Raw genomic sequence first — 23,376 nt, forward strand, 5'->3', positions numbered from 1 at the left:
ACCTTGATCACATTCCAGGAGTTGGCACTCGGAGTCGCAAGCAGCCATCTGTCTGCTTATTTGTAAGACCAGCAGTTAAGGTTGTGGCTTAGAACTCTTGACTGGTGCAGGCAATACATATTAGATAATGATCAGCCAATTCATTTTGACCTTCTTTCCTAAGGAGTTTTGAGTGGAAAATACACTCAGAGAGGGAAATTGAATCTGAAGCAATAGAGAGATTAGATAGGGTAAAGAGAAAAGCAGACAGACAGCAGTAGAAATAAATGAGAGGTGCACTCTAAAAGGCCAGAAGACCTGGTTTCTGTTTTTCTTTTCTTTTTTTTTTTGAGACAGAGTTTTGCTCTTGTCACCCAGGCTGGAGTGCAATGGTGCCATCTCGGCTCACTGCAACCTCCGCCTCCTGGTTTCAAGTGATTCTCCTACTCAGCCTCCTGAGTAACTGGGATTATAGGCATGCGCCACCACGCCCAGCTAATTTTTGTATTTTTAGTAGAGACGGGGTTTCACCAGGTTGGCCAGGAGAGTCTCAATCTCTTGACCCCATGATCTCCCTGCCTTGGCTTCCCAAAGTGCTTGAGTCTTTGTGGCAATGAAAAGTGGAGCCATTTTCCATGAGGGTGGACTGTGTGGCTATTGAGATGTTTCTGTGTTCACCTCTTCTGAGCCTGTCTTTTCATTCAGCCATCGTCACCTGAGGTAATAAAAGCACAGCTCCATCCTTGTACCCAGAAAGAGCCTGGCTAGCACAGACAATGTGCTAGCCACACAAATGGATGTCAGTTTCAACCACAAAGATAGGTGCTGCCTCATCTCATAGACAACATCATTAACAACAACAACAACAAACAGGAGAGTGAAAAAGAAAAGCTGTTTAGAGTTGCTTAGTGGAATTAGGGAACTAATAGGCAAAATTGCCTCCCAAACAAACTGTATATTATTTTGAGATTGTAACATAGTATAATGATTATTGCTTTGATGAATCCAGAAACTTAAGTGAATGGTAACAAGTAGTTTTGTTTCTATTCATCATTAACAAAATCAGTGGTAAATAGGTGAAATGGATTTACCTGAAAAGCTGATATAATTGTGTTAACCTTCACTAGGGACTAAAATCTCACAACCACCTGCTCCATTGACTTGCAATTCTTCTGTATCCCTAAATATTTCTTGTAATGTGGAACCTATTTCTGTTACTTCAGTGGAGATAGAAATAAAACAAATATGTATCCTCAACAAAACTTTTGCTAAAATTGAAGATATATATCCAGCCCTATTCCTTAATAGCTCACTGGTCTTTGTTATGACCAGCCTGTAGATGCGTGGTTACCTTTACCAGGAGTTGGCACCTAGAGTCACAAGCAGGTGACTTACCAGGGGCACTAATTGCTAGTCAACAGAATTGTCACGAGGGTCTCAGAGGCATGTGACTTAAAAGACAGTAAACTGAAGCATCAAGAATGGGCCTTGGCTGCTTTTGTCAACCAAGAACAAGAGTAAAGCAGTAAATCCTATTTAATATAGGTTATTCCTTTTGTTGTATTTTTTGAAAATAAATAAAATAATCATTTATTGAACACTTAGATGTGGCAGGCACTATTCTAATGTTTTTACTTGAATTATTTAATCCTGTTAGATGTGTATGCTACAGATGAGGAGACATACAAGAAGAGGTTAAGTGACATGCCTAATATGGCGTGTGAAGAAATGGTAGGTTGGGAGTCAGGCTAGGCACTTTGGCTGCAGAGCCTGCACTCTGCCTTGTCCTGGTGTATTGCCTTCCACAGGGAAGAGCCTCTCTGTTCTGCTACCTCTTCAACCTTGAGCAAGGCTCTAAGGTTCCCAAGTCAGTTTTCTCAATTTTATTTTTTTAGATTTTTCTTTTTCTTTTTTTTTAATAGAGACAGAATTTCGCCATGTTGCCCAGGCTAGTCTTGAACTCCTGAGCTCAAGTGACCCGCCCGCTTCAGCCTTCCAAAGTGCTGGAATTATAGACATGAGCCACCGTGCCTGGCCAGTACTAACTGGGCCTGACCCTGCTTAGCTTTTGAGATCAGATGAGATTAGGCGCATTCAGAGTGGTATGGCGGTAGACTCTCAATTTTAGATGATGTCATTTTTTTTTTTTTTTTTTTGAGGCAGGGTCTGGCTCTGTTGCCCTGGATGGAGTGCAGTGGTACTTTCTTGGCTTACTGCAACCTCTGCCTCCAGGGCTCAAACCATCCTCCCACCTTAGCCTCTTGAGTAGTTGGGACTACAGGCCTGCTCCACCATGCCTGGCTAATTTTGCATATTTTTTATAGAGATGGGGTTTTGCCATGTTGCTCAGGCTGGTCTCAAACTCCTGAGCTCAAGCATTCCACCTGCCTCAGGCCTCCCGAAGTGGTAGGATTATAGGTGTGAGCCCACACCTAGCCCATCGTCACTTTTCTTACCCTTAGGTTATTTCAAGGGTCAGATGTGATCTTGTAAGTGAAAACATTTTAGAAACTTTATGATATACATATGAGATATTATGATTAAATGGTACAACCTAAAATGATTTAGTTTTCTTGAAATAGAGTCAGGCTCCTTGTGTAAATATGTTAGGCTATATTATTTGAAACGGTAGGAGAGTCCCTGTGCTGATAACAGGTGTTTCTTTGACTGGCTGCACATGGAAATCATTTGATATAAATGGTATGGGCTTTGGGACGTTTAAAAGTTCTCCAGGTTGATCCTTTTGTAGTTCATAAGCCTGATGATTCGATTTTCATGCTCATGTGTGAGATCTTCCTCCCTCAGCCTTGTTAATGTGTTGGCACATTACTCATCTGACGTGAAAGAGATAGCTAGATTTTAAAGTTATCCAGGTAACTCTAACAGAGCACCAAGGTTGAGAACCACTGCTTTAGAAATAGGTGGTTAACTTTGTAAAATGTCAACTGTGTTTTGCATGTGCTTTTTAAAAAAAATTTTTTTTATTACAAGCATGTGCTTTTAAATTGTGTTTTTTTTGGGGTCTGTCTGTCTCTCTGTCTCTGTGTGTGTGTGTGTGCGTGTGTGTCTTACACCTATTTTCTTTCCTAAGAGATTATACCAAATATTTGCTAGATTTTATTGATACTTTAAGGCATACTCAATACATAATAGCAGTATAATTATGAAAAGTGTGAAAATTTCCTGTATAATTTTAAGTGTTTTACATCTCAGTTGTTTTCTAAAGAATGATTATGTAATATATTTTTGATCATTTAATAACTCATATATGTATTGTTTTTCAGATTCCCAGAAAATCTAAGCTGGCAGTTCATAGGAACATCAGAGATGATGAAGGCTTCATTATCAGGCATTTTGCGGGGGCAGTGTGCTATGAAACAGTGAGTATAACTTTTACAAGGAGAAAACCATTTCATGTTGAAGCTGCACTGTACAGTATGATAGCTTCTAGTCACATGTGTTGATTATTAATTTTTTCACGTGGTTATTTAAGTAAAATTACAAATTCAATTCCTCAGTACACTAGCCACACTTCAGGTGCCCAGTGTCCACACTGACTAGTGGTGACTGCATTGGACAGTGCAGATACAGAACATTTCTGTTATCACAGAAAGTTCCTTTGGACAGAGCCATGTGAAGTGTGATGTTATCACAAGATGGACAGAAACATTCCTGTTTGATTTATTTTTCAGACCCAGTTTGTGGAGAAAAATAATGATGCTTTACATATGTCTCTTGAATCCTTAATATGTGAATCCAGAGATAAGTTTATACGGGAATTATTTGAATCATCCACAAATAACAACAAAGATACTAAACAAAAAGCAGGAAAACTTAGCTTCATCAGCGTGGGAAACAAGTTTAAGGTATTTGTGTTATTTAATTTTTTTTACTATATTAAAATGAAATTATTGTTTTATATTCTAAAATGGATAATGTAGATCACTGTCAGAAATCTCACAGTGAAGTTCAAGAGCAGACCCTGCATTGTTGATATTTGTATGTAAAATATCATAATGTAGGCCTAGTAATTGAACATACAGAAATGCTTGTAATTTTCTGAATGTATTCATTCTTGGTTCTTAACATATCTGATTGCCTCTCCTAATGTTCTTGCTTCTGCATACTGTCTGGTTGACCTTCAAACTTTCTCTTTCCCATGTGTTTTCTGTTTCCTTCCTCATTCAGCAGTTTTGTTTTAGCTGGAGTAGTCCAGCTCGGGATGGCTAGAGAGGACTAGTTGAGTTGAGAGAGGAAAGCAGGCACAGCCAGGGGCTTCAGGTAAATGATCGCCTTCATGGACTCCTATTTATAAAGTGGCTGCCGTGTTAAAAAGAGCCCATCTGAAGTTAATGATTCAGTTTGTAATTCATTTTCAATGTGTTTCTCTCACAGTGGCATTTTGGGTGTGCATATTACACTAAAATTTGATTAAAGCTTTTAATAACTTCTGTTAAAGATAAGCACTTAGGTGTGGCAAACTCTTCAAACTGCTTATTTAACATGGAAGAATATTTCATTTGTTTTATTAATTTTGGATCAGGAATTTATTCTTCAAGGTCTGACAAGGAATGGCACAGGGTTTGTCTCAGAAACAGAACACTACTAATTGGTTCTAGTTGTTGAGGAGTGTAGAAAAAATAATGTTAAAATTTGTGATGTTATGAGTTTAATGAATGACAAATTAATATGTAGAACAAAAAATGTATATGAGAGAATTAATTTCTTATATATTTCTACAAAGTATTATTATATTTATAATAAAACTCTACATTTGCCTTTCACTATAGGTACTTTAAATATTTGAAATAATGTAATTAGGAAAAAAGATTTAAGTGTCAGAATGTTATGGTACTGATAATATAAGCCTCCCCAAATTTATTTTGGATTGAAATGGGCTCTAAATAACTAAATTGATAAAATATTTATAAGAGCTAGTTTTTTTTTTAAGCTTAAACATAAATATAGGGAAAAACCTCATAATACATTTTTAGGTAACTGAATAAAAAGCCTTGAATTTTGTTGTAAGTTATATTCATTGTTATGAGTTTCTGATTCAATGAACAATCTTTTTTTTTATTTGAATATTCTTCTATTTCTGAGTTGACATTTGATAGCAGGTTGGTTTAAAAATAGTATATTTGCCTATATGAAATGGATGTCATTCACTATTTTCCTACTCTAATATTATTGTAGTATTGCTGATAAGAGCATACTTGAAATTTTAGACAATATAAATAAAAACAAAGACATTCTTACAGTTTTTCTTTGGATTACATAATCTTTTATGTTGAGCCTTGAAACTTCTTATAATTGCTTATATTTAATACAATGTATTTTTTTACATTAAGCCACTGAAAGTGATAGCTGAATGATACTAAATAATAAAATATTTCACGTTTTTCTCTGAGATACCTTGAAATGAAATAGTAATAGATTCTTAATTTTAAATATAGTAGAATAGCTCATTAAATTAAAATTGAAATATATAAGGCAATAAACACAAAACAGGCTATCATTTACAGCAATAGTTCAGTTATCCAACATCACTGGAAACCAGAAATTTTCTACTGGAAAGTGCCTTTTTCGGGTTATTGAAACATAAACCCTTGACTGTTAGTGTTTTAGAAAAAGTCATCCTTTTTGATGGAAACATAATTCTATTATAAGAATATTTGTGTGTTTTCAAATAAAAATAAAATACAAATAAAGCATGAGTTGCCTGAGGCTTTTTACTCTAAAGCCTTATGGTCCTTGGCTGTTCTTTGGTAGTTGACTTTCTTCCCTCTTTTCTCAGCTGCTAAGGGTTTATTTTGATGCTTCTATTCTTTTGACTTTATCTCCATTTTTTTTTTTTTTTTTTTTTTTTTGGAGAATACTGTGCTTAGTCTGTGGATGAAGGAGTCTGGACTTTGTGACAGTTATTTTCTTTCCAAATTAGTCACTTTAATACTTTTCAGGCATGGTGGTTCAGATTGATTACGGTTGTCAGAACTCTGTCAATGAGATAAGTGGGATACAACTGTATTTCTTGAATTCAATGACAAATCCTTTCCATTTTAATAACTTAAGCCTCTCAGTATATGTGATGTATACTGTAATAGTATCACTCATAGGAGAATGAAATTTGGTGTCAGGCCGATGTTGGAATCGTGACTTTGCCATTATTAGCTCCGTAACCTCGGGCAACTTATTTATTTCTTTGGATCTCAATGCTTTCACCTGTAAAATGAGGTCCTTAATTAGGATTGTCATGTTCTATCCTTAATTAGATTAAACGTAATAACTCCTGTGAAAAGCTTTGAGCAGTACCTGACTTATAGATGACATTCAGTAAACTATACTTACTAATTATAGCTATGATTAATACAATGTTCCTTTAAAAATTAACATTAGTTTGTCTTTTGTAAGTAGTATAATAAATATCTCAGTATAAAATCCAGATAGAAAAATTTTACATAATTAACTTATTTTGCAGAGTAGTAAGGCAAATAAATGATTTTAATACACTGAACCACACCACATCATAATCAATGTTATAAAAACAAGAAAGCATAGTAACTTGTAATGTTCATTGTCAATTTTTTTTGAGAAAATTGTCCAAGCATTTAAAAATAACTGAAATGTAAAATGTTTTAAAATGTTAAAGAGGCCGGGTGCGGTGGCTCACGCCTGTAATCCTAGCACTTTGGGAGGCCGAGGCGTGCGGATCACGAGGTCAGGAGATCGAGACCATCCTGGCTAACGTGGCAAAACCCTGTCTCTACTAAAAATACAAAAAAATTAGCCGGGCGTGGTGGTGGGCGCCTGTAATCCCAGCTACTCGGGAGGCTGAGGCAGGAGAATGGTGTGAACCCGGGAGGCAGAGCTTGCAGTGAACCGAGATCATGCCACTGCACTCCATCCAGCCTGGGCGACAGAACAAGACTCCGTCTCAAAAAAAAAAAAAAAAAGTTACAGAGGATTTCTGTAGCTAGGCAGGACAATTTTGTTTATGCTAAGTGTTCCATAAAACAATCCTAATATATACTATTAGTGTATAATTTAAATATGTCTTCATTCTTAATGTGTGTGACACAAACTACAGTTTGCCACATTCAAAGACTGTGCTATTGATTTCTTATTAAATGCATCCTCACTATTTTCATTTACTTCCTTCATTGCCTGTACATTTTTTCCTCATTCATTCCATCTGCAAATATGTGTATGTTTTTTAATATTGCTAATTTTCAGTCTTAATTATACAACTTCTGTGTAAGTTATTGTTCTTGCATTACATTAGCCATTTTGCATGATGCTGTCTGCTAAAGAATTTGTGTACCAGGAGGTTGTTAAACTGGAATGTGTTGTATTTGGATATTATTGCATGTTATTTTATTCCAATACTGGAGAGCTAATATTAACTCGTGACACTGTGTACTTTGGCTTTTTGAAATAATAAGCTGATTTCCTTTCTTTCACAGACACAGTTAAATTTGCTTCTGGATAAACTTCGAAGTACTGTGAGTACGCTTAAAAAGGAAACAGGTTTTTTTTAATTGGTCATCTAAAACTATTATTAGTAATTATGCAAGTAGGCATAGTAACCCTGTACTAATTAAAAATACATTTTAAACTTTATTCCCTTATTTTAAAAAATTAGTTTTAAAAATGGTTATCGTTTTGATTAGTTTTTTTTCTGAAGAAAGGTCAAATATATATGTGAAGTCAGATTATTTTATAAATATATAGAATTCTTGACTATTTAAAAATTAAGATTATCTTACAGTTTCAGGAAAGTGAAAATAAGTAGTAATTGTGGAGAAGAATTTTTTTTTAGGATTAAAGATTAGGCATGAAATTCAATCTTATTTTATTACTCTTATAGTAACATTCTCCAGACATGGCAATGTTGATGTGGAAAAAATGGACAAAATATTTTTGTGCCCTGCTATAGAGACAAAATTTATTAGAAGCCTGTTTTTTAACTCTACATTTTAGTAATTCACCCCATTTTCTTAAATGAGAAAAACATCATAGAAATTATATGTGGTTTATATAAATGAAGCATGATTCCAAAGTAAGACTTATGTTTTACACAAATCCACAGAACTTGGAATTTTGTTTTTTTGTTTTTGAGACAAGGTCTCATTCTCTCTCGCCCAGGCTGGAGTGCAGTGGTGCAATCACAACTCACTGCAATCTCCGCCTCTCTGGTTAAAGTGGTCCTCCCACCTCAGCCTCCCAACTAGCTGAGACTGCAGGCATGTACCACCACTCCTGGCTAATTTTTTATTTTTTGTAGATATGAGGTTTCGCCATGTTTCCCAGGCTGGTCTTGAACCCCTGGACTCAAGTGATCTGCCTGACTTGGCCTCCCAAAGTGCTGGCATTTCAGGCGTGAGCCACGGCACCTAGTTAGAACTTGCGTATTCTTTTTCAAATAGTCATTTTGAATAGCCAGACATTTATTATATCAGTATTATTGTTGCTTAACTTACTGTTAGATCAATTTTTGGAACCATTAAAAATCTTTTTAATATCCTCTTTGGCTGCAAATATCTATCTCTTAAGGCTATGTATATTTAAAAACCAAGTCTGATGAAGAGAGTATTTTATTTTTATTTCTTAGAGAGGGTGCTGCTCTAAAATTATGAGATTACTTTGTGATTTATAGACAAAAAGAATTTCTAAAACGTGTTCTAAAAGTGTTTGTGGGCCGGGTGCCATGGCTTACGCTTGTAATCCCCAGCACTTTGGGAAGGCTGAGGCGCGTGGATCACTTGAGGTCAGGAGTTTGAGACCAGCCTGGCCAATATGGTGAAACCTCGTCTCTGCTAAAAAATACAAAAATTAGCTGGGCATGGTGGGGCACACTTGTAATCCTAGCTACTTGGGAGGTTGAGACAGAAGAATCACTTGAACCCAGGAGGCGGAGGTTGCAGTGAGCCAAGATCACGCCATTGCACTCCAACCTGGATGACAGAACGAGACTCTGTCTCAAAAATAAAAATAAAAATAAATGAATAAATAAATAAATAAATAAAAGTGTTTGTAGGGAGCATCATTGTTGAAATAATTATTTGCAAGGTAACTACTTTGAAGAGAAACAGTTATTTGGATGTCTATTAGCTTCAGTACTCAACAGTATGTTTCATTGTATACATAATCAGTATTGTTTCTACCTCATTCAGCATAATCTGATAATTGATTCCAAATGAATGCCTTTAAGCTTTAAAAAATATTGTTTGACAAACAAAATGTTAAAATGTACAACAGTGCAGCTTAGGGACCTGCTGTATGTTTTCGAAATAGAATGATTGAAAATATTGTTTTGTTTTCTTTTACACTTTGGCCTAAGTCTTAAGGGGCATAATTTTATTTACTCCTTTTGTCATAGGGAAGTTTCCTTATCACAGAAATATGGCATACATAAATACATTTAAATATAGAAAAAAATCACATGTACATCAGCCTGCAAAATGTATTGTTTAAATATGTTAAACAATTAAATGTGTTAAACTTTACAGTGAAAGACTTTTTACAGTTATTGACATTCAAATCTAAAATGTAGTATTTTTGTAATATTATTAATTAGTAATTCAAAAAGTCATTGTAAGCTTCAAAGCAGAAAAAGTATGCTTGTAAAATTTTGAGTTTTTTTTTTTTTTTTTGACGGAGTCTCACTCTGTCACCCAGGCTGGAGTGCAGTGGCGCGATCTCAGCTCACTGCAACCTCCACCTCCTGGGTTCAAGTGGTTCTCCTGCCTCAGCCTCCCAAGTAGCTGGGATTACAGTTGCCCGCCACCATGCCTGGCTAATTTTTCTATTTTTAGTAGAGATGGGTTTCACCATGTTGGCCAGGCTGGTCTTGAACTCCTGACCTCAGGTGATCTGCTCATCTCAGCCTCCCAAAATGCTGGATTACAGGCATGAGCCACTGCTCCCAGGCTTGAGTTCTTTAGTAATTACTTTTACAGGTTCATATGTTAATGTTAATATGCTTTGAAAGTTGCAGGTATTCATACAAACAGAAAACTAAGGATGCTATATGTATTGTAACAAAAAGTACCTTTATTTTCCTAGGGAGCAAGCTTTATTCGTTGCATCAAACCTAACTTAAAGATGACAAGCCACCACTTTGAAGGTGCTCAAATTCTGTCTCAGCTTCAGTGTTCAGGTATTTTCATAATCTCTGTCAGTGTGTGTTAGTAGTCATAGCTCAAATACAATTTAATAGGTTCAATATTTTCAAATAATTCACCATTATCTTGATTATTTTACAGTGCAATAAAATTTTCATCTTATATTTTCTTTAATTATAAGAAAAGTATAGAGCCACATGTGGTGGTGAACACCTGTAGTCCCAGCTACTGGGGTGGCTGAGGCAAGAGGACTGTTTCAGCCTGAGTTCAAAGTCAGCCTGGGCAACATAGCAAGATCTGTTTTAGAAAAGAAAAGAAAAGCATGGATGGCGAATTATTTGAGCAATATTGAGATGTTGTTTATTGTGAAATAAACAATTTCACATTAAACATTTATGAAAACCCTCTAACAGCAAAACTGGATCTTCCTTAAGTAGGCAGCCGTCTCAGTCCAGCAGTAGTTCATTTCTCATTCCACACATGATGGTCAGAAGGTAGGTTTTGTTGGCCTTTCTTCCCACTCCACCACTTGTAAAGAAAATGAAAACACAGTTCCCTCTGCATCTGTGACACTTCATGCATTTGCTTAAACTATCACTTCCTACCCCTCACCCTGCCATGTCTGACCTTGCTCAGGCACCAGGCTTGCTCTGTTTGCTTTATGCCATGCCTGTCCTCCCTCCTCACCAACACTACCCCTAATTTTTCCCAAGGTGTCAGCCTTCTCCTTTCTTGTTTACCTTTTGATCCAACTCAGCTTCCTGATACTTCCTTAAACTTTCTTCTTCTCTGACTCCTTATTTTGCTCCTTTGAGAGGTAGATTTACTGTGAAGCTAAGATTACTTAAGCTTCAGGGTTCTTTATTTAAATAAACCCCTTCCAAAGCCCTGCGTGTAATTGTCTGCTTCGCTAAAGTCCTCTCCCCAACTATATAAGCTTCAGCCCCCGCCTCACAAATCTGGATCTACCCTTGACCTCTCTCACAAAACCATAGCTATTGATGAATCTAATTCTGTTCTTTCTTACTGTCTGCACAGGGTTGATAGACAAGACAGTATGGCACCAATTAAATTCATCATCACTGATCATTAAAGGGCTCTCAAACCTGTCCTGCCAAGTTTTCCTGGTCAGCATGTTCTGTTTCTCATCAGAGACTGGTCAGACCCATCCTGCTTTCCTCAAATCTCTGTGCCTCTGCTATCAGATGGGCTTACTTCCTTAACTAAATATCCTAAAGCGTCTCTTGTCTGCTACCAAGCACTTCTGCCTACCACTTAACCTTCCCTCCTGTTAAGAAAGTAGGGGTTGCCTCTCTTCCTGGTTGAGGCTTATAGTTCTTTGAAAGCCATCTCTTCCTAGTTTTTCATGGATCTTCAGCATTGTTTATGTGTGTCATACTATTCCCTTTCAGATGGATCTTTCCCATTACCATTTAAACATGCTGAAATCTCATCTCTGAGCCACATTCTCTTAACAGCTACCTCCTCCTCCTTACTGTTTTTCTCCAGTTCCTTTTCTCTCCCAGAATAGGTTATTGTTGCTTTTTCAGTTTCATGCATTCCACTTACTCTTTAACTCCAGGATAATTTAGCTCCCACCTTGATGAGGGCACCAGTGATTGCCTTGTTCTGAAGCAAATGTCCCTTTTGCAGTTCTTATTTTAGTGGACTTCATAGCCACATTTGACTCTGGCCAACCCTTTTAACATATCCTTTTCTTGGTTCCTGACATGGCCTATGCCCCTGCTTTTCTTTTGAATTCTCTGACCATTCCTCATTCCCCTGCAGGCTCATTTTCTTCTACCTGGACATTTGTTATCAGTTTTCAGGATTTAAGTTAGGCCCGTTTTTCTTCTCATTCTATGTCAGTACTGTCCGGAAGACCTTTACATGATGATGGAAATTTCCCATGTCTGTCAGTTTAGTAGCCATGAGACACATTTGACTCCTAAGTACTTGAAATGTGGCTAAGAATGAGTGAGTTACTAAATTTTAAATTTCGTTTAATTTAAATTTTTTTTTGGTTGGGAGGGGCAGGGTTTATTCTGTTACCCAGGCTGGAGTGCAGTGGCACAATCATGGCTCACTGCAACCTCAACCTCCTGGGCTCAAGTGATCCTCCTACTTCAGGCTCTCAAGTAGCTGGAACTAGAGGCATATGCCACCACGCCCAGCTAATTATTTTTGTACGGGCAGGATCTCACTATGCCCAGGCTGGTCTCCTGGTCTCAAACTCCTGGGCTCAAGTGATCCTCCTCCCTCAGCCTCCCAAAGTGATGGGATTATAGGCATGAGGCACCATGCCTGGCCTTAATTTTAGTTTTTAAAAATTTAAATTTAAGTAGTCTTATGTGGCTAGTGCTGCTGTAGAGCACATGGCTAGTGACTGCCAAGTTGAACAGCACAGATGTATATTCCCTTAGGTAGGCCCCCCAGTCCTGCTGATGTAACCTTCTAAATAGTGAGTCCTGATAGTCTCTAATCCAAGCTGTCACCATCTCTTACCTGGATTTTTGCTGTAGCTTCCTAAGTATTCTCCTATCTCTTCAGTCTGTTTTTCACATGTATCCAGAATTATCACTCCACAACTCATCTCTAATCATCATGTCCTTTTACTGCTTAAAATGCTCTAATGGCTTCAGATTAGTATTAGGGTGAAGAGGTCCCATAGAGCCTGGCCTATGTGTCCCTAGCTTCATTTCTTTACACTCTCTCTCGCCCCCTCTCCTTCAGCCACCCTGACTTTCATTTTCGTTCCCTAAATGCTGCATATTTCCTCCCAGCACAGGACCTGTGCACATGCTGCCTCCTCTGGGATGTTCTTGCTATACCTTTTCCTTTATCTTTCACATCTCAGCTCTGTCATCACTTCCTATGAAAGCTTTTCTTGATATTCCTGACGTGGAGAGGAGCCTGAGTTTGGGGTGCTGAGCTCAAGTGCCTTTATTTCACAGTTGTAGTTACAAATTTTGTACATATTTGTATAATTATTTTATTTTCCCCTCCTTTATTCCATAAGCCCCATGAGGGCGGGAACTGCATCTGTTTTGGCTTACACATACATTCCTATTTCCCTGGCATATACTAGACTCAGTGAATATTTGTTGAATGGAATGAACAATGTAGAAAATATGAAGATTTATTTGTGACTAATGCTAACAAATACTGGAAAATTAAGTAATTCATGTCTGTTGTATTCTTCCATGAAGTAGAGATGTATTTTTGTAATATTCAAGTCGATTTTTTTCCCATTTGAATTCCTCTTTATTTCCTAAGTGAACACCTAGTGTCCTGGCAAGTTGCACCTGTTTAGATTTAGCTATATATGCATCAGATTAGTGGAGAGAGTATGGGCTACTGATGAATGCTTTGGCTAGGATTCCTCTTTCAATAAGCAGTATATTTCAGCATCTTAAGACATGTTGGCACTTTAACAGATAATACCAATTCATTGTACTTTAATTTTTTAAGTACCAATAATAGATATCATAATAGTAATAATGATAATGATATAGAATTTGTTCCAGTCATGTAGCTAGGTGATGAGAAAATGCAAAAATCAATAAGTTGTAGAAACAAAAGTATTTATGAAGCTTTCTAAAATAAAGATATTGAAGATTTGAATTGTACTTTAACTTTCCATTTTCATTTTAAAGAGAATTAATAAATTTAAGACACCTTTTACTAAAATTACTATTTTTTTTTTGAGATGGAGTTTCGCTCTTGATGCCTAGGCTGGAGTGCAATGGTGCGATCTTGGCTCACCGCAACCTCCACCAGGTTCAAGCAATTCTCCTGCCTCAGCCTCCCGAGTAGCTGGGATTACAGGCATGCACCACCACGCTGGCTAATTTTGTATTTTTAGTAGAGATGGGCTTTCTCCATGTTGAGGCTGGTCTTGAACTCCTGACCTCAGGTGATCCGCCTGCCTCGGCCTCCCAAAGTGCTGGGATTACAGGCGTGAGCCACCGTGCCTGGCCTTTTTTTTTTTTGAGACAGAGTCTCACTCTGTCGCCCAGGCTGGAATGCAGTGGTACAATCTTGGCTCACTGCAACCTCTGCCTTCTGGGTTCAAGTGATTATCCTGCCTTAGCCTCCCCAGTAGGTGGGATTACAGGCGCTCACCACCACGCCCGGCTAATTCTTGTATTTTTAGCAGAGACTGAATTTCACTATGTTGGCCAGGCTGGTGTCGAACTCCTGAGCTCAAATGATCTGTTTGTCTCGGCCTCCTGAAGTGCTGGGATTGCAGGCATGAGCCACCATGCCCAGCATAAAATTACTATCTTCTGATTGGCAAACACCAGGGCAAAGTAGGGGAAGGTGAGAGAAGGCAAGTTTTCTTCTTCTGTAACCTTGGGGCTGTGCTGCCTGTCTTGTAGCAAAGAGGGGTGCCAGCTCTGCACCGAGAAGCCGCTCATCAAACTCCAAGAGTAAAAGCCAGTTCCTGGAAATGTTTAGAAGGCAGAGTATTCGCCTTAGTGGTTAAAAGAAAAATTTAAGCTTCAAAACATCTTAAGAGTAAACTAGCTGCAAGTGCTGAGAAAGCGGTTGTAGGCTTGGTAATTTGTTAAGCACCATGAAATTCTTAATGAACTGTGAGCTAGTTTATAGTTTGCAGCTACAGGGCAAGCCAGGAGACTTAGATGCATACATTTCCAAAGGTACTTGTTTATTTGATACAAATGGCCAAAAACTGTGATGATACTAACCAAACTTTACTTTTCTTTCTCCAAGCAAAGCCTAGAGCTAAATCTAGTTCTGGAGATTTTTTTTTCCCCATAAGAATGATTTCTTTAATGTGTTTCATTAATTAATATTGAAAATTCACAGTAACAGAAATTAAATAGTACAGAATAATATAAGTAACAAGAAATCTCAGCTCTTAGGGGTGACCACTTAACTCTACGTCTTGGATATATTTTTTATACTGGTTAGATTAAGCTCTGCTTTATTCTTTTAAATTAATATGTCATATCCCATCATATGGTTGTAACATAATCAATTGATATTTTAGTTTTTTTCTGGGTTTTTTTCTATTACCAACAATGACCCAGAGGACATCTGGACATTGTCCACACACATATCTTTGCCCACAAGTGTGAAAAATCATAGAATAGATTTACCGAGCCAAAGGGATATTTCCAAATTGCCATCCAAAATTGTTACACTGGCTTACTTTTCTACTAAGAATGCATCTGTGTGTTTTCCTACGTTGTCATCAGCTCTGAGTACTAGTTGTTATCTTATACCTTTGCCAGTCACATGGGTTAAAATTCAATCTGACTGCCTGTAAAGGCCATCTTTCCTGTGAGATTACTTTAAAATAAAAATTCACTGGTTTAAAAAGTCTTAGAGTTTGTTTTAATTTAAATTTTTGGCCAGCAGGAATTTATTTTGGTGTAAGAAGTGAGACAAGGATCTAATGTTATTTTTCTTTTCCAAATGGCTTGCCGTTTGTCATAATACTATTTATTGAATAATCTTACTTTCTCCGTTGATTTGAATAGTCCCAGAGACTGAAATCTAGGTCTTGTAAGTAAAAGTCCTGGCATCACTTATAGCTCAGCCTTTCCCTGCCTATCTCACACTTTTTCTGACCTGAAAAGCTCACATTGACTCAAGACTCAGATTAACCACTTACTAGAGTTATACTGAAAATAGATATTTATCCAATAGACTAATCATCCTAGTAGTCTAGTTGCTTTGAGAAGTGAGTGAAAGGCAGTCTTGAAAGTGAAACAGTGAGCTCTTCTTTCTTTTCCATTTGCCTTATGCACTGATGATAACTTGGGAATGTATCTACTTTTTGGAGTTTCTTTCAGGAATTTTGTTCTAAAATTAACCTCAGGCCTTTGAAAGTGGTTTAATGCAGGGCTTTGCCTTATATACTGCCTTTGTGACACAGTCTTCTAACAGAAAAAAAGATACAAACTAGACTTGATCTTTCGTTAGTTTTGTTTTGTTTTGTTTTGTTTTGGTACAGTGTCTCACTTTGTCACCCAGGCTGGAATACAGTGTCCTGCAAGGCTCACTGCAGCCTCCACCTCCTTTGGCTCGGATGATCCTCCTGTCTCAGCCCCCTGAGTAGCTGAGACTACAGGCACGCACCACCATGCCTGGCTAATTTTTTCTATTTTTTTTTTTTTTTGTAGAGATGGGGTTTTGCCATGTTGCCCAGGCTGGTCTTGAACTCCTAGGCTCAAGCATTTTGCCTGGCATGGCCTCCCAAAGTGCTGGGATTATAGGCATGAGCCACTGCGCCCAGTTAGACTTAATCTGTCTAGAGACCAATAATTTGCCTCTAGAAAAGAGTCTTATTGGGTTTAGAGGAAATTTGACTATAGTAGTTTTAGGTGGTGGATAAGTTGGGACATAATGAGCATAAATATTTTCATATATAATATTTAATTGCTGATAATTCTCATAAATTGCCCATTTCTAAACAGTAACTTACAAAAATGATCATTCACAAGTTATTTTGGACTTCCGAACAGTGATTAACAGTGCTTTGTGTTTGTTCGTGAATCTAGGGATGGTGTCTGTTTTGGACTTGATGCAGGGTGGTTACCCGTCACGAGCTTCATTTCATGAACTCTACAACATGTACAAAAAGTATATGCCAGATAAACTTGCAAGATTGGATCCAAGACTATTTTGTAAGGTATAAATGCCACCCAAATTGAAATTTCTTAGCTATGAACTTGTCTTTTCTATTAATAATTGACATTTAACTTTTTAACTTTTATTTTTCAGGCTTTGTTTAAAGCTTTGGGATTAAATGAAAATGACTACAAGTTTGGGTTAACCAAAGTATTTTTTAGACCTGGCAAGGTAAATATACATTTTTACTTTAAACTGTAACATCATGAAAACAAATAGTTGGGGTTAGTGAATATCTTAAAGTATTTAATAATTTGTATTATTCTTGAATTATATGGTCACTAACAACATGAATTGCCATTTTCCATACCATTTCCCAAAAAAGAAAAAAAAGTTGAGAGGAAGATAATTACATATAATGTTCATAATTTGTTTAGCTTTACTTATACATATTTATTCTAAACTCCCCATTTATTTTAGAGCACAGGTGTCCAGTCTTTTGGCTTCTTGAGCCACACTGGAAGAAGAACAATTGTCCTGGGCCACACATAAAATACACTAACACTAATGATAGCTGATGAGCTAAATAAACAAAACAATTGCAATAAAAATCTCATAATGTTTTAAGAAAGTTTATGAGTTTGTGTTGGGCCTCATTCAAAGCTGTCCTGGGCGACATGTGGCCCATGGACTACAGCTTGGACAATCTTGTTTTAGAGCTTTAATAATTATTTGAGAACTAATAGTCTCATAGAGAAAGCACTTTTTCTTGTTTAAACTCCCGAAAAATTAAAAATATTTATTGAAAGCTTAAGACAAAGATTTAGATATCTTTACTCTCGTTATGTTACCTTTAATTTAATTTTGACTATAAGAAGCCATTATATTGGTTGATGGGTTTTTGGCATTCTTAATATTATAGTGAGATATTTGGTAAAGGATTGAAATCATTATGGAATTTTGTGGTATATAGTGGAAATAATGTATTTTCTTAGTTAAGAACCTATTAGCTGTTTTATTTGTGTTGTCTGTCACTTAGTAGCAAAAATTTCTCATCTCTGTTTAAAATGGAAATGGGGGTTGGGCACTGTGGCTCACGCCTGTAATCCCAGCACTTTGGGAGGCTGAAGCAGGGGGATTGCTTGTTTCCAGGAGTTTGAGACCAGCTTGGGCAACATGGCAAAACCCCATCTCTCCAAAAAAATACAAAAATTAGCTGGGTGTGGTGGTGCGTGCCTGTAATCCCAGCTACTTGGGAGACTGAGGTGGGGAGGATTGCCTGAGCCTGGGAAGTTGAGGCTGCAGCTAACCAAGATTGTGCCACTGCGAAAAAGGTTGGGGGTGGGTAATGGGAGTTAGGAGAGTCAGAATAATTTTGGTGGTACCTGGTATTATATAGCTAATATGCACTTATCAAAAGCTTCATAAGGATATCTGAGAATGTGGGTGAGCCAATTCAGAGATACAGTAGTCCTTTTTCATTCTTTTCTTAATAAAGTCTTCTTGCCAGCCATCTGTAGTTTAAAAGTCATTCTCCCCCCACCCACTTTTGTTATTGAATATGCTACCTAGCATTAAGTAACCTCCTTACCTCCAAAAAAGCTCCTGAAGAAAGAAAGGAAGCAAAATGTGGCCTAGTGTGTTTGGGTTTGTTGTATTCTCTGCCAAGGCCTATGTAATTGACATGTGACCATTTTCAGACAGTTAGATTTTGGATTTGAATTCTGTTTACTTCATGTCTTTGTGTGTTCAAATGCATTTATATTTTAATACTGATATTAAATTATTTCACTTCCTAGTTTGCAGAATTTGATCAAATCATGAAGTCTGACCCTGACCACTTAGCAGAGTTGGTTAAAAGAGTCAATCACTGGCTCACATGCAGTCGCTGGAAGAAAGTTCAGTGGTGCTCACTCTCAGTCATCAAATGTAGGTGTTTTCCTTTACACCTATAGGATCCTTCATTGTTTTAAGATGGTTTGTGGAGTGTTGTAAAGCTGTCTCAGAGGTGATGCTGGGCAACAGAGACTGAGACTTGTTCACACTGGGTCCCAGGTTCCTATTTGTAGTTGTTCTTTTTTTATTTTTTGAGTGTATGATACTTATTTTCTTTATTCAAATGTGTTATAGGAGTGTCAGTTTCATAGTGTCCTAACAAAACAGCACTCACTGTCTTGATCTCTCGTCCCCGCAACCCTCACCATCCCCTAATCTCTCAGACTTAAACCAGAACTTTTCTTTCTGACTGCATGGCACCTACAATACACATATCCCAAAAATTGTAATTGTATTGACTTTCCTTTCTTATTCCTGAAATATTGTCAGTCACCAGATCCTGTTGATTCCTTCTCCAAATACTGTACATTCCTTTCTTTTTCTTGCCAGTGCCTTAGTGAAGTCCTTTCCCACCTTTTGCATAATAATTTCATTAGCTCCCAGACTGGTTTTCCTGGTTTCTTAGGGATATCTCTCTAAACTAGAAGCCTTTTATAACTTACCTTTCATAAAAGGTGAAGTCTAAATTATTTGAGTGTCTTTCAAGATCATGTAAAATGGCGTGTCAGTGTTTTGTTTCAGTCTCTTCCCCCACCATCCCCTCTTAAATCCTGTTCTTTGAAAGGAAGTCTGTCATAATCCTGAAAGACACTGTCTTGAACACCATAATCCCAAATGTTGAAATCTTAAAAGATGAAAGTCCCAGAACTAGGATTCTGTAAAAAATAATAAAAAAGATATTTATTTACATTTTAAAAAGGGGATTTGAGAAACATATAAAAACGTGACAAAACTCTTCATAGGCCACTTTACACAATAAAATAGGCAATAATAACATATATATTTTTGAAAGTATAAACACATATACTAATAATAATTGCATGGGTATAACAGTAAGGAGCAGACAAACCATATTCATAAAGAATAGGGCAAAAAGTGAAATGCGTAAACACATATTATTGTGATTGGTAATTGTGCACCCAGCTTTGTTACTGCAGTCATCTGAAATACTGTGATGATGAACAAGCTGTCTTTTGATGAGATCAGTCAAAAATCATAGTATGCAGTCACCACTGCATTTGTAGTTGCCCAGAGAACTGAGATCTTGAGAAATTTTATCTTTTACAAGTGCAGATGTATGATAAAGGACATCTGTTCATTGATTAAGTTTCAGTGTTTTTATATACATACACAGTGTTTACCCAGAAAGTAAATGTTGTGATAATGCGTTTTCATGGAGTTAAATTTGCAAAACATGAATACAGTAAATTAGAACTCTCTAAAAATTTCTACATAATTAAAAAATGCTAACAATTTAAGATAGTGAAAATAAAAACAAAGAAAAGAAAAAGAAAAAAAAAAACCCAAAACTAAAAAGGAAGTTTGACATACAAAAAAGTGTATCAGAGGATAGATTATAGGCAGTTGAATGGAGATAGTCCATAAGAGCTGGCTGTCTTTCTCAGTCATTAACTATATTTTGAAGTCTTGTACCATGAATAATAGGTGCTTTTTTTCTTTTAGGACATGGTTCTTCTTGGAGAATATGTTCATATTCATTTTCTTCATGAGATTGCTCTTTTTGAAATTCTTCTATGATTCCTCTGATTGGGATTTTTGGGATTTTTGGTGTTAGGGATTTTAATCTAGGAATTTTGATCTTCTGGGATTTCAATATTTGCGATTATGGCTTTTGGGATTAGGAATTCAAACCCCTTTGACATACTGCGCTAAGCTGCTTTTATGTGTAGTTTGGCCAGGTCATAGCAGCTACATAGCTGGCCCAAAACAAAAGTGAGGGACAGAACATTTTGGGGTTACCTAAGGATCTGTGGCAAACCTTTAATTGTTGGGAGCTGTGTAGGAATCAGTAACTTGATTATATTTACAGTTGCACCTTATACTCATCAGAGTACCTGGAATAGTGCTAGATACATGAAAAGGATCCAGTGAATTTTTCCTTATCAGTAGAAAAGGAAAATTCTTTTGGCCTAATGAAAAAGAATCATGCAAACAAAGATTATTTTTGAGGTATTTTGTTAGACAATAAAAAGAGAACTATTAATATAAAAAGAAAAAAGGTATTTTGAGGTATTTTGTTAGACAATAAAAAGAGAACTATTAATATAAAAAGCAAAAAGATAGCAGAATCTTTTTCCCATCATTTTCCAAATAAAATAGAAATATCTTTATTACTGTAGTTTAATACGTTCAGCTTTACACATTACATTATGATAGAAAACACATTATAGTAAAATCATCTGTTACACCATTCATTTGTGGACTGTGTTCTACAGTGGTACCGAAGTCAGTAACCGGGCAGGGATCTTTGCAGAATGTTAATAGGAAGCTCTGAAAAAAAAGTTCAAGGTCAGATCATCCTAGGAAATTCTGAGTAACTGAAGTTAAGTAGATTTCTTTGCTGTAGGATTCTCAGAGGCTTCACTCTGTATGTTCATTGTGAACCTCCATACAGAAGTGTAGTGTACGGCTTTCCATAAACTCATTTGACAGGTAAATCCTTTTTTCAGGACATACCTATTCACATTTCATAGAACAAATGTTGCCTAAGACAGTTTGGGAGGTATCAGTGTAGCATACTAAGGAAATAATGCATTTAAAATGTAAGCCTAACCAGATACATGATATTGTAACTGCCCAGTGGGTTCTCCTTGCCCACTACCTAGACAGAGCTGATTTATCAAGATGGGAATTGCAGTAGAGAGACAGCAATTAATGTAGAGTCGGCTGTACGGGAGACTGGAGTTTTATGATTACTCAAATCAGTCTCTCTGAAAACTTGGAGATCGGAATTTTTAAGGATAATTTGGTAGGTAGGGGCTTGGGTTGGAGATGAAATCATAGGGGGTCAAAGTTGAGTTTTTCTTGCTTTCTTCTGTTCCTGGTTGGGAGCACAGAACTGGCTGGGCCAGATTACCTATCTAGGTGGCATCAGCTGGTACATTGGAAGGTCTGCAAAATATCTCAAGCACTGATTTTAGGTGTTACAACTGTGATGTTATACCCGGGAGCAATTTGAGGAGGTTCAGATTCATGCAGCTGGAGGCTGTGTGGCTCCTAAACCGTAATTTCTAATCTTGGAGCTAATTTGTTAGTCCTACAAAGGCTGACTGGTTCCCCAGACAAGAAGGGGGTTTATTTTGGGAAAGGGTTATTATCATGTTTGTTTCAAAGTTACACTTTAATAAACTAAATTCTTTCCCAAGATTAGTTTGGCCTACACCCAGGAGAATGAACAAGGACAGCTTAGAGGTTAGAAGCAAGATAAACTCCCTTTTACATAGTTTCCTTAGTTGTAATTTTTGCAAAGACAGTTTCAATATCCTTTTATTTTTAAGAAGAATAAGAAATTATAGAAATGTTAAAACTGGCTGGGCACGGTGGCTCACACCTGTAATCCTAGCACTTTGGGAGGCTGAGGTGGGAGGATCACTTGAGGTCAGGAATTCAAGACCAGCCTGGCCAACATGGCAAAACCCTGGCTCGAATAAAAATACAAAAATTAGCCCGGCGTGGTGTGTGCCTGTAGTCCCACCACACCTACTCAGGAGGCTGAGGCATGAGAATCTTTTTTTTTTTTGAGATGGAGTCTTGCTGTGTCACCCAGGCCGGAGTGCAGTAGTACCATCTCAGCTGACCGCAAGCTTCGCCTCCCTGGTTCACGCCATTCTCCTGCCTCAGCCTCCCATAGCTGGGATTACAGGCGCCCGCCACCACGCCTGGCTAATTTTTTGTGTTTTTAGTAGAGACGGGGTTTCACCGTGTTAGCCAGGATGGTCTCAATCTCCTGACCCACGATCTGCCCGCCTTGGCCTCCGAAAGTGCTGGGATTACAGGCGTGAGTCACCGCGCCCGGCCAAGAATCTCTTGAACCTGGGAGGTGGAGGTTGCAGTGAACCAAGATCATGCCATTGCACTCCAGCCTGGGTTGAGACTGTCAAAACAAAAACAAACAAACAAAAAAGATGTTAAAACTTTCTGTTTTTGATGTCTGATATATAATAATAGGGTCGTCAAGATTTCATGTTTCTTGAGAATTACTTTGTGAAAATGAGTTTTTTAAATATATGTCAGATTTAAACTGAATAATTTTCTATCATTTTATTTTACTCTTACACATAGTGAAAAACAAAATAAAATATCGAGCTGAAGCGTGCATTAAAATGCAAAAAACTATCCGAATGTGGCTTTGCAAGAGGAGACACAAACCTCGGTAAGATGAATAGTTCCTAAAAAGAACTCTACAAAACCTAGTTACTGTAATACAAAATGACAATAAAGTCATTATAAAAAGCAGTTTGGATATCAAGTTTTCTCATGTTCTTTGTAAAATGATATATTAGTCTTTTATTTGTAATATTTATTTGAAATTAGTTAACTCATTTATTGCCTTATTACTTGCCTCATTCTATAAAAGGATTTGAAGTGGCATACAAAAATGTGTAAAGACTATAAAACAAGAAATAAGTAGTTGAGAGAAGCTCTTTTATTCCAATTATTTTAGTTATTTGAGTTTCTTGATAATGTTAAGGTGACATTTTTTTTAAAAACATCTCACTAATATGTTTACCATAATTTTCAAGATTATCTGTAGGAATTACATTGTCCCATTATAAATTAGTCTTTATTTCTTATTTGAATCTTTCATTTTTAA

The 23,376-nt window shown here is 37.0% G+C and overlaps 1 protein-coding gene and 1 non-coding gene across 11 annotated transcripts in view; both read left to right on the forward strand.

The window, feature by feature from the left end:
• MYO6 (myosin VI) overlaps positions 1 to 23,376 on the forward strand; it is a 164,757-nt gene that overhangs the window by 115,913 nt on the left and 25,468 nt on the right. For all 10 annotated transcript variants that reach the window (XM_054490230.2, XM_054490233.2, XM_054490231.2 and 7 more), the window contains 8 exons: positions 3,264 to 3,359; positions 3,672 to 3,845; positions 7,443 to 7,481; positions 10,045 to 10,138; positions 16,637 to 16,767; positions 16,860 to 16,937; positions 18,506 to 18,635; positions 22,845 to 22,935. In XM_054490230.2, coding sequence (XP_054346205.1) covers positions 3,264 to 3,359; positions 3,672 to 3,845; positions 7,443 to 7,481; positions 10,045 to 10,138; positions 16,637 to 16,767; positions 16,860 to 16,937; positions 18,506 to 18,635; positions 22,845 to 22,935 — 833 coding nt within the window. The remainder of the gene's footprint in view (positions 1 to 3,263; positions 3,360 to 3,671; positions 3,846 to 7,442; positions 7,482 to 10,044; positions 10,139 to 16,636; positions 16,768 to 16,859; positions 16,938 to 18,505; positions 18,636 to 22,844; positions 22,936 to 23,376) is intronic.
• On the forward strand, positions 2,717 to 2,819 carry LOC129039804 (small nucleolar RNA U13). The gene has a single exon (XR_008503502.1). It is a non-coding gene; the product is annotated as a small nucleolar RNA U13 (small nucleolar RNA).

Source organism: Pongo pygmaeus, chromosome 5, assembly GCF_028885625.2.
Source record: "Pongo pygmaeus isolate AG05252 chromosome 5, NHGRI_mPonPyg2-v2.0_pri, whole genome shotgun sequence".
NCBI classification, from domain to species: domain Eukaryota; kingdom Metazoa; phylum Chordata; class Mammalia; order Primates; family Hominidae; genus Pongo; species Pongo pygmaeus.